This window comes from Myotis lucifugus, unplaced genomic scaffold (genome assembly GCF_000147115.1).
Source record: "Myotis lucifugus unplaced genomic scaffold, Myoluc2.0 scaffold_160, whole genome shotgun sequence".
NCBI classification, from domain to species: Eukaryota; Metazoa; Chordata; class Mammalia; order Chiroptera; family Vespertilionidae; genus Myotis; species Myotis lucifugus.
The window spans coordinates 1,205,391-1,216,926 of record NW_005871208.1 but is presented as its reverse complement, the minus strand read 5'-3'; the positions used below and the strand labels follow the sequence as shown (position 1 = coordinate 1,216,926).

Genomic DNA, 11,536 nt, shown 5'->3' with positions numbered 1-11,536 from the left:
AGGCCCTGCCAGGAAGATTGAGAGGCAGGGTCCCTGGAGAAGGAGATTCCACTACTGCCTCTGGGCTGAGAGGAGAATCCTCTGAGGCAGCCAGGCCTATAGGAATCCTGGTGCCCAGCTCACTGTCTCCCCCATTCCCTTCCCCAGCCAGAGCAGTTGTCTACTACCCTCTGGCTGATCCCAAAGGGTCCAGGCTCCCCAATTTAGTTATAGAAGTGGTTAGAGTCCTGCATTAGGGCTACCAGGTGCCTGTTTTTGAAATAATTTTTAGCATTTTTAACTTACAACTGCCCTTTCCCAGGACTACCTGAACTTTATTATAAAGGACTGGCTTTTCTGATCCAAGATTGAGTGGCTTCCTAAAGTGATCAGGAAACTGGCAAAACAGCCCACCCTGAACCCAGAAGTGGGCCTCAGGGTCTTCTGTACCTTGGGCACTGGGCGTGGAGTATTTCCCTAGGGAGTGTGAGGACAGATGTTACCCCCAGAGAAAGAAGAGCGAATGTCCCAGCTCCTGAGGCTGCGCTATGGCCCGACCTCCTAGGATGGAAGAGCTCACCCTGTCCAGGAGAAAAAATTCAGTGGAAGAACCACCAGTTCCCTGGCAAGGTTCTTACTATTGAAAAGGCAACATCCACTACCCAGGCCCTGCCCAGGACAGAAAGCCCCAGACAGCACCACTGCTGGGGGCCATACAGTCATTTCCACTATTTTCCTGGTGTCTGTTCCATTGCTGGACAGCTGTGGTCCTTAGAGTGGCCCCTGGGACTTCTTTCTTGGGTCCAGATCTTTGAAGACCCACCATGTCCTTTTCCAGTCTCTTCATCCTCAGCATGGACACCCCGGCTCCTCAATAAGACCAGATTATAAGGAGGTGGGGCCTCTGGGGAGGAACCTGGGGGTTTGGGATGAGCCCCCTTGGACAAAGCAGGCCTTTCCCCTGCTCCTTGGTAATAGATAAGCTAGAGGGAGGCAGCACAGGAAAAGTGAAGGTAGGAGATCTGTGAAGGGGATAACTCTGCAGGTCCCTAATTAGGAGCAGAGATAAACGTCTATTAGACCCCTCCAGTCTGCAAGGGCAGCATATTCCGCTCGCTATCAGAGGCGCTTTGTTGCAGCAAAGGGCTTGCGATCTCTGTTCCACAAATTGCCCATGGCCCCTGGCCCTTTAGCAGGAGGAAAGGATATGGTGGAGAGACGCCCTTTTCCGGTGTCCAGGGCTCGACAGGATAAAAGGAGCCAGAGCTGTGGGTGTCCCTTCGTGTTCTCTATCTGTTGGTGACTGCTGTTCTCCAGCTCTGTCAACTCCCTCTCTCCCATCATGAGTCGGCAACTGAGCATCAAGTCTGGTGGTGACAAGCGTGGTTTCAGTGGGTACTCGGCAGTGGTGCTGAGGAAGGCTGTGGGCAGTGTGGCTTCTCACCGCGGGGCTGGCAAAGGAGCTGGGGCCGGCTTTGGCAGTCGGAGCCTCTACAGTCTCAGAGGAGATCGGTGTAGTTCCCTCCACGTGGCTGGTGGTGATGTTCGGACCGGAGGTTACAGCTTCTGCCCTGGCTCTGGGTATGGAGGAGGCTGGGCCCCTGGCTTTGCTGGCAGCATGTTCGGTAGTGTTGCCCTGGGGCCTGTGTGCCCATCCATGTGCCTACCTGGGGGCATCCACCAGGTCACTGTCAACAAGAGCCTCCTAGCACCCCTCAATGTGGAGCTGGACCCCAAGATCCAGAAAGTACGTGCCCAGGAGCGAGAACAGATCAAGGCGCTGAACAATAAGTTTGCCTCCTTCATCGATAAGGTAGGTCTCATAGGAGGAGGATAAGACAGTCGAATAAGATATGAGTGGTTCCTGCTGCCTGGGAGTGGACAGGGCATTGCGAATGGAAAGGTGGCAGCTGGACCTCAAGAAGGACTCCCTGATCATAACAGAGAGAACAGGCCAGGAAGCTAGGTAGCACAAAGAAATAAATGAATGTATTGCTCTCTTTGGGGATTTTATAGAGAAGGGTGGGAAACTGGGTAAAGGGTAGCCATTTAGAAACCGTGAGAAAGAAGTGATGGTTTTCTGAAGGATGGTGGATGAACCTCCAGCTCTTTAAAGAAGACAAGGAGTTAACAGACTCAGTATTATTTAGGGGAAGGGCTCATGGTACAGAAGAAACATGTACAGACACAAGGAAGAGCATCTCCTGGGTGCTGGCTCAGGTGACAGAAGAAAGCTATGGACTCACCTTTTTCAGTGACTGATTTTGTCCAGAAGGCTGTGGAATGAGCATGCAAAGGGTCTATTTTATATGGAATTTCATGAGTAGAGTCAGGACTTGAGTCAAATGACTTTAGGAAAAATTTACATAACCTGGGGAGTCAATGGTGTAAGTCCATGGGACAGGATAGCATTTATTATGGTTGCAGGTGCGGTTCCTGGAACAGCAGAACCAGGTGCTGGAGACCAAGTGGGAGTTGTTGCAGCAGCTGGACCTGAGCAACTGTCAGAAGAACCTGGAGCCCATCCTGGAGGGCTACATCAGCACCCTACGGAAGCAGCTGGAGACATTGTTGGGGGACAGGGTGAGGCTGGACTCAGAGCTGAAGAGCATGCGGGTCCTGGTGGAGGACTACAAGAAGAGGTGAGCAGGTACCACCAAAGATCATGGGTCATGTTCCCAGAAGCTTCTGGGCTCAGCCAATTTTTGAGCCACTTTAGGAGGGAAGGGAGCAAGCACCAGGGTCAGGGCTCACACCCCTTCTCTGGTTGTGGGGGAAAGACCCTGTTTGATAACTTCCTATCTGGTTGATAGGAAAAGTTCCTATGCTCATTGATTCCCTGACTGGTTCAGTGGCCAGTTTGGGGAGCCTAATAGACACCTGAATATTTTCCAGCAAGTGGAATGTAGATGAGGTAACTCAGGGACATAGCACTGCCACCACCAGCTTCTTCACTGCTCACCTTTAGGAGAGCTTGTGGGGACTCTATATCCTGAGCACTTGCTCAATCAGAGGGAAGACAAGGCTACTTGGTTGTTGGGACTGAGGTTTCTGCTATTTTCTTTCCTGGCCCACAGGTATGAGGTGGAGATTAATCGGCGTACAGCAGCTGAGAATGAGTTTGTGGTGCTCAAGAAGGTAAGAGAGAGAGGAACCTAAGGACTCTGGTCTCTCTTACACCCCATCCTAACCAACTCTGCTCAGGACTTCAACCCAGGTCTCCTGGGGAGGGGCTGGTGCCTGAATGGGGATGGAGTCATACATAGTTCTGGTCTCCAGCAAATTGAAGAGACAGGGCATACATCCAGGAAATGGATAGAGTCAGTCAGGAGAGACTTCTGGTCTGGGAATTGGGAAACTTTGGTTCAGTTCAGCCTTCCTGTGTGACTTGAAGAAACTCACCCCACCTCCCTGGGCTTTGTTTTCTCCAGGTGTAGCAGAGAACGAGTAGGCCTCATTCTCCTTTTCCTATTCCCAAAGATTCAGTGAGTCTGAGAGAAAAGCAATATTGAGTGATTGTATTCATCAATGTGCTTTCCTTTGTGGGCAAAACACAGGAAATCAGATGGCTTTGGGGCAGGGACAAGACAGCTGATGGGAGGGGGGTTGTATTGACCAATGGCTTTGGTGCCTCTTGGCAGGATGCAGATGCAGCCTACATGGTCAAGGTGGAGCTCCAGGCCAAAGTGGACTCTCTGGAAAAGGACATCAAGTTCCTCAAGTGTCTGTACGATGCGGTAAGGACACTCCTCCCCTTCCCCATCCCACCTCTCTCCAGCTGAGAATATCACCTGGCTCTTCCAGGGAGATGCCAATAGGAGGGATTTAGGATAACCAGTATGAAGGCTGTTTTGATGGAAAAGTTCAAAACCCTGCACTGGGAGACCATGACAGTGTAGAATCGTGGTCCCCAGAGCCCATAGACACAGGAGACGATCTCATCTGAGCCTAGAAAGTGACCTTGCTCACAGGCAGAAAAAAAATGACCCCATGAAGTCCTGCTAAAGCAAAAATTCTTGTGTCTGTAAATCATAGGAAATGTCTCCCACTACCTGTTGCCTGTGTAGTGGAGGGGGGAGCCTTGGGAGGGTGCAGGGGGTGTCCTGCTCCTGTGAGCCTTCTCCCTCGGCTCCACAGACAGATCTCCATCAGGTACTTCCTGCCTCCACCTTAGTCCGTTCTTCCAGGGCTGCAGGCCTAGAGACTGATGAGCACAGGAGAGAAGTTGGGGGACCCTGACTCTGTCCTCACTTCTCAACTTAGGAGATAGCCCAGATCCAGACTCATGCCAGTGAGACGTCCATCATTCTGTCCATGGACAACAACCGGGACCTGAACTTGGACAGCATCATTGCTGAGGTCCGCGCCCAGTATGAAAAGATTGCCCTGAAGAGCAAGGCCGAGGCTGAGGCCTTGTACCAGAGCAAGGTGGGCACTGGGGTGGGGATCTCCCTTCTCCACCAGCCCCTTCTTTCTTGGGAAGGTACACTTCCACCAGTGAATGGGAGAAATATCTTTGGAGATGTGTTGAATGAAAAAGGGGTTATTACCAATGGCTTAACCACATTCTACCCAAAAAGAATCATTGGCAGAGACCATTATCAAAGATAATTTTAAAAAATGGCATGGATGGGCGTATCCAACAGAGGATAGGCAATCCTCTGGTGGAAGAAAAAAGTGAGGAGTTCTTGTTATAAAACAAAGGTATTTCCAGGAGGTAGAACATGTCATGGAGCAGAAGGAGAGTAACAGGTACAAAGCACAGTGTATATGGGTGAGCTGGGGTGGGCAGATATGAAGAAGAGGAAGCCTAGAGCTATTTTCTTTCATTTAAAACATAACTAATAGGATTTTTTTATTTGTCACATTAAAAGTCTGAATTTTAAATAGATCCTTGGAGGGGGAACTTACATCTATCAGCTCAATCAAGTTTAACACCTGGCTCATCCCCAATAGCTTTTCCAGAACTTCTGCCTTCACCATGAAGTTCCATAAGTTTTCACAATCCAAACTTGGGTTTCTTCAGAATTTGACTTTCTAACAAAGACATCATGGAGCGGATAAATAGATTGTCAAGTCTTTTCTGTCTTTTCCAATGCTATCTCAAATTAATTGACCCCTTCTTTTAAGTCTTTTGCACCTCTTGGGTCATGAATTCCATCATCTTCTTCCAGATTTGGTGGACCTGTCGATCCTGAGCATAATAGGTCTTCCTAATCTGATTGTTGTTTTTAGTAAAACCAACACAGAATAGATGAAGCAAACACTCACTGGTAGTCTTGACATCAACATGAGCTTCAATCATGGCCTGCCATTTATTGACCATAGAGCATATTTTGTCATGGGTAAGAGCCATTCCGTGGAAATTAGTCAGGCAGTTTTTGTCCTGAACATCCCAAGTAATTAGCTTCAATTTTCTAACTGCAGATCAGCTAGTGTCACTTCAAAAACATGACCCTTGACACCATCAGATGCGATTTGGGTTCCTTGAGTTCTTGTGACTAGAGTTCTTGTGACTAGTGTTTTCCCAATATTCTTATATTGAATATAGTACCAATTTTTCTTAGAAAATAGATCAACCACTTTCTTCTTGGCTCCCTTTTTGTTGCCTTGCACAAGGAGCTCATTCTTGTCAACCCCCGTGGTGGTGGCGTTCAGAGAGAAAAAAGGCCAGGAGCTCTTTTCTGATCAGTGAGGGAGGGCTTCCAAGAGGAGAGAGGAGAGTTCTAGGTGCCTTCTAAGTAAGAGGAGCTATGCTTTGGAGTAAAACCCTTGGGGCTGTCACTGAGAAGAGCCTTACCTGGACTCTCAGCACTCACTCCTGTCAGTTCTAGCACTCCTTTTCACAGTCATTAAAGCCCAAGAACAGCAAGGATACAGGTTCACTTTCTCCATCCATAGCCACATCAGCCCCTCTTCTCTGAAGAACTGGCCAAGGGAAGAGGGAAAGATTTGAGCTACAAGTCCTGCGCCCCAAATCACATCACCCCAAGGATATGTGCTGTCCTCGGCTTCCTGTCCACATGAAAGGGCTGCAGGACAATGTATGGTTCATGCGGGCAGGGACCTCTCTCCTATCCTGTTCATAGCTGTATCCCCAGTACCTGAACAGAACTAGCCTTTAAAAGATGCCTCTGAATAGAAGTACTAAATGAGTGGAAAGAGTCAGAGCTCTTCTTATATTTTGGAAGTGCTTAACAAATAATACGAACTGCCTCTTTCCTTTATCCAACCCAAGACTGTATGCAGGGTGATGAGAAGGGAGGTTAGACCCAGAAAACAGGTTCTGCTTAGAGAAGCAGGTGGACTTCTTGGTCAGAACCATCACCAAACAGCTAGAAGGATGCTCAGGTCCTGTCTCCATCACCTTCTGCTCTGGAGCCACCTCCCCTGGCTCGTTTCAGGGGTGGAAATGTTTACTCGGGACCCTTCTCCTACCTTGAATGGGTTGAGCAGTCCTGTCTTATCACCAACTTCCTATCTCTGGGAAACCAGATCCAGGAGCTGCAGCTGGCAGCCGGCCGGCACGGTGACGACCTTAAGAAGACCAAGAACGAGATGTCAGAGCTGAACCGGCTCGTGCAGAGGATCCGCTGTGAGACTGTCAACGTGAGGAAGCAGGTGGGCAGCAACCACACAGAGAACACCAGGGTCAATCTCACCCTCTGCGGTGGACAAATTGGAGCCCATCCTTCAGTAAAAAGCAAATCTCCCCCACCTGGGCTTAGGAGCTCCTCAGCCATCCACTGTCCCTCCTTCCCACCCACTGTCAGAGCAGGCACCTGCTCAGAATTGGGAGGAGCCTTGAGCTTATTTCATCTGACTCCTGGGCTGGAGAGGGAAGTGACTTATCCAGGATCCCCAACTTGTTATTTTTTAAAAAATTTTTTTATTGATTGCTATGTGTGTGTGTGTGTGTGTGTGTGTGTGTGTGTGTGTGAGAGAGAGAGAGAGAGAGAGAGAGAGAGAGAGAGAGAGAGAGAAACAATGATTTGCTGTTCTATTTATTTATGCATTCATTGGTTGATTCTTGTATGTGCCCTGACCGGGGATCAAATCTGCAACCTTGTCATATCAGGATGACACTCCAATCAACTGTGCTACCCAGCCAGGGCCCCAGATGGTTATTAATAGAGCCAGGATTAGAATCCAGGTTTTCTCCTTCCTTTCCCCTCTTTCTCAGATTCTTTCTGTGTGCAATGAACCTGGCCCATGTCCCCTTCAAGTGTGACCCTCTGAGGGCAGCCCCCATGCCTCTTCCTCCCACTAGACACTCAATACAGGTGGGATGTGCATTCAGGGCCCCTCAGGGTGGGACAGGTTCATGGTGGCTGAGTGAGACTGACAGCAGATGAAGCCCTCCGGGTCCCCTGCCCTATGCCGAAGTACCGTTTCTATTTCACCGGAGGGATTCTATCTTACCTGGAAGCAGCAAACCGTAAGCACTGTGTCAGTGGGAAGATGATTTTAAGGGGTGGCAAATCCTTCCTGTGTTCTCCCCAGAGAACCAGGTCAACTCTGCTAGTGACAGACTTGCCAAACTGAAAGACCAGAGCCCGCTCTCCTCCCCACACCTCACAACCTTCCACACCAGGCACAGGCTCCACGGACTGTTCCTCCTCCGTTAGCACCTGTCATCGCAGGGCTGCCAGGTGTTCATCAGAGCCCAGTTTCTGAGCCATGGGCCTAATTTCAGGCCAGACTTGGGGACCATCTAGACCAGAGGTTCTCAACCTGTGGGTCGAGACCCCTTTGGGGGTTGAATGACCCTTTCACAGGGGTCGCCTAAGACCATCGGAAAACACATATATAATTACATATTGTTTTGTGATTAATCATTATGCTTTAATTATGTTCAATTTGTTACAATGAAATTGGGGGTCACCACAACATGAGGAACTGTATTAAAGGGTCATGGCATTAGGAAGGTTGAGAACCACTGATAGACAGACCATCCTCACAGAGTGCTCACTCTTATTGCTAAATGGTAGAACGGGTTTCCGATGAAAGCTGTCCTACAGGCAGAAATCCTATCACAATGGCACCTGGTGTGCTATCTGATCCTTAAAGGCATCCTGGCTGGGTCTCAGCACAATTCTCTGGACCTGGCATACGTGGAACCTACAGCCATTGGTGGCTTCAACCCCAGCCGTTAGACAACTTTTCCAACATCGAAAAGTTTGCATTCCTGAAAGGCAACCACTCTGACAGCTTTTCACAACAACTTTAAATATCCATCTGCAACAGAAAGTAGGGGAGACCCAGCTTCTGATGTTGGCTCTGCAGCTATTCCCCTTTGTCACTTGGGCCTCATCTGTAAAGTGAGGGGGTTGTGCTACCTAACCTTTAAGATCTAAAAAGTATGTTGTGTTCTGAAGATCTCCCCATTCTTTGCCTTTCAGTGTGCCAACCTGGAGACGGCCATCGCCAATGCCGAGCAGAAGGGGGAGAGCGCCCTGAAGGATGCCCGGGCCAAGCTGGACGAGCTGGAGGCTGCCCTGCACCAGGGCAAGGAGGAGCTGGCCCGGATGCTGCGCGAGTACCAGGAGCTCATGAGCCTGAAGCTGGCCCTGGATATGGAGATCGCCACCTACCGCAAGCTGCTGGAGGGCGAGGAGTGCAGGTGAGGGGGCAAAGGTGCCAAGGGAGAAGGGGCTGTGGGTGGCTCTCCGCTAGAATGAGGGCCGTTTGGAAGCCTCCTGTAAGGGAAGGTCAGTTGGGAGTGCCATGAAACACAGGTGGTTGGTGGTGCTGTGGAAAGAGCCAGTGGGTTCAGAGAGACCCGGGTTTAATTGCTAGCTTTGCCACTTACAGCTGTTTGGTTCTGCTAAATCACTACTGTCCCCAGGTCTCTATTTTCTCATCTATAAAATGAGGATTATGAGCTGTATCTTATGGGTTGTTATAAGGATGAATTAAAACAATATACACATAAAAGCAGGAGCCCGCTAAGGCTTAGCTGAATCTAGACACACCCCCTGAAGTTTTCTCCTCTAACTTTCTGTCCTTCAGAATGTCCGGTGAGAATCCGTCCTCTGTGAGCATCTGTGAGTATCCCTGAGAGCTGGATTGGGTGGGGATTCTGGTTGGATGGGAAGGCGGGGACCCCAGGATAAGGTGATGCTCCTTCTCCACTCACTGTCTCCTCCTAGCTTGGAGTTTCTGGAAATGTCTTGTGAAGCTTCTCTGGCTTCAAAGGAAACCTAGTCCCCTTTTGTCCCATGGAAGCAGTGAATGAAGTAATGCCCACCCCCAGTCCTCCCTAGCTCTCCCCTGGGCATCATAACTGAGAGAAAGGGTCGAGAATATGGCCTTGGGAGCCAGTGCTCTGAGACTCTCCAGGAGGGCAGGGAGCATGTCTGTCCTGAGTGGCCCTCACCTCACACCATGCTGGGCTCACCAGAGGGTCTTGCTTCATCTTTGTGGTGTTTCTTAATGCTGAGGGTTGCTGTGGGACTAAGAGGGATGGCTCACCTGCTGACGGACTCCACTGAACTCCTTTCCTGCTCTTGGCTCTGCCTCCTCAGCCGTCATCAGCAATGCAGGCAGCTACCACCTCGGCTCCTCCGCCAGTACCACCCTTGGTGCCAGCAGTGCGGCAGGAAGCTCTGGCAGCACCTGGAGCGAGCAGACCAGGACCAGAGGGGCACCAGGGGCAGACCCCAAGGACTCTCAAGGCAAGAGCATCCCAGTCAGTGCCCCAGCCAAGAAAGACACTCGATGAGCCACACGGCCCCTTGCTTCAGCACCTCGGAGAAGAGATGCCCTTGCCCATGCCCTGCCTGAAGACACCTGCCAGACCCCAATCCTCTACCCCGAGGCCTAGAGCCCTGGCCCATCAAACCATGGCTTGTCTCACTGTCAAACCTCCCTGTTTCCTCAGGTCCTGTGTGCACTTTGTGACTTCTCGTTTTCTTTGCTGCCTTCAACTGGCAGGGCTCTTGGCTATAATTATCTTCTCGGTCTTAGCTATGATCATCCCTACAGAGAGAGGAGAGGAAGGAGAGGGAGAGGACGGAGGAGAGTCGGGAGGGAGGGGGAAAGGTCTTTGCAGAACCACTCCATTAAGCAGGAGAAAATGTGTATAGTCTCAGACAGCAGCTGTGCCCATAGTCACAGGGCCAAATGAAGAACTGGGGATCTTCTGCCACCCACTACCCACCCACTACCTTTATTATCAGTAATAGCTACTTCCACATGTCAAGAACCTACTACATGCCAAGCTCCCTACATGCTTTGCCTTTCATTCTCATCCCTCCTGCAAGATGCAGATGAGAAGGCTCATTCTCTGAGAGGCTGCAGAACTTGTCTCCATCACTCACTAAGTGCTGGGGTCTGGCGATGAGCCAGATCAGGCTGACCCCAGGGTCTGTGTTCTTTCCATGGCACAACACTGCCTGTTTAACAAAGGGAATGTCAAACTCATGACTCTTTCTTTCAAGGGCTGTGATTTATGTTTGGTCTTCTCTCTGGGCTGTGTCCTGCCGTAGTTTCTGACTCAGTTCTTCTTGCTATGAGTTGTGTTCGGCGAGGGAATCTTGATCTGTTTCTGGTGGTACCTCCCAGCCCAGAAGCCATGGCCTTTGATGTAAATATTTCTAAGAATGGCAACACCCAGTTCCTCCTTTGTATGAGTCATGACTCTGAATGTCTGCTGTATATTCAATAAATTGCCCTCGATTAATGTCAGAGCTGCACTCCTGCCAGTGTGTCAATCTCTCCAAATTGCCCACCCCATAATGATAGTGTACCCCACCTAGCACACGTGCACAAACCTTCTGGGAGGCTAGAGGCAGCACTGCTCACAATAGCTAAAGGTGGAAGCAGCCTGCTATAGTCTGAATGTTTATATCTTACCAAAAGTCACATGTTGAAATCCTAACCCATAAAGATGATGGTATTAAGAGGTGGGCCTTTGGGAGGTGCTTAGGTTATGAGAATGGAGTCCTCATGAATGGGATTAGTGTTCTGATAAAAGGGACCCTGCAGAGCTCCCTAGCCCTTTCCACCATGTGAGGACATAGTGAGATGCCACTGGCTATGAACCAGGAAGAGGGCCTGCTCCAGAGTGCAACTGTGTTGGCACCTTGATCTTGGACTTCCCAAACTACAGAACTGTGGGAAATAAATTTCTGTGTTTATAAGCCACCAGTCTATTGTATGTGTTATAGGAGCCTGAAAGGAATATGACACAGCTCCGATGTCCATCAACAAATGAATGGATAAAAAAAATTGTGGCATATTCATACAATGGAATATTATCTATATATATAAAAGCCTAAGAGACTGTTACTACAGAACAACTGGAATGACCAGTCGCTATGATGTGCACTGACCACTAGAGGGAAGATGCTCAATGCAGGAGCTGCCCCCAGCCTGCAGGGCCCGATTGCTGATGGGGCCTGCCGGCCAACCTCCCAGTTCCTCCCCCCAGCCAGCAGGCTCTGATTGCCTGATCAGGGCTGGGCCCCTGGGCTGGGATGGGAAAATGGGGGTGGGTGGCAGTGGAAGCGGGTGGCAAGGGAAGGAAGAGGCAGGGAGGTGGGAAACCTGATCA

General features: G+C 50.0%; 1 protein-coding gene and 1 pseudogene across 1 annotated transcript; one reads left to right on the top strand and one right to left on the bottom strand.

The window, feature by feature from the left end:
* The first annotated feature begins 1,321 nt into the window (after positions 1–1,321).
* On the top strand, positions 1,322–9,703 carry KRT74 (keratin 74). The gene is made up of 9 exons (XM_006095696.1): positions 1,322–1,792; positions 2,407–2,621; positions 3,057–3,117; positions 3,621–3,716; positions 4,243–4,407; positions 6,475–6,600; positions 8,382–8,602; positions 8,992–9,026; positions 9,507–9,703. The coding sequence occupies exons 1-9, from the start codon at positions 1,322–1,324 to the stop codon at positions 9,701–9,703; spliced, it is 1,587 nt and encodes a 528-aa protein (XP_006095758.1).
* LOC102440204 lies at positions 4,862–5,832 on the bottom strand (annotated as a pseudogene).
* Positions 9,704–11,536: the final 1,833 nt, after the last annotated feature.

Bases quoted from the DNA above. Each gene is read 5' to 3' on its own strand.
- KRT74 (XM_006095696.1), top strand. From the start codon at position 1,322: ATGAGTCGGCAACTGAGCATCAAGTCTGGTGGTGACAAGCGTGGTTTC. The intron at 3,717-4,242 runs GTAAGGACACTC...TTCTCAACTTAG, and splicing joins TCAAGTGTCTGTACGATGCG to GAGATAGCCCAGATCCAGAC. The intron at 9,027-9,506 runs GTGAGTATCCCT...CTGCCTCCTCAG, and splicing joins TCCGTCCTCTGTGAGCATCT to CCGTCATCAGCAATGCAGGC.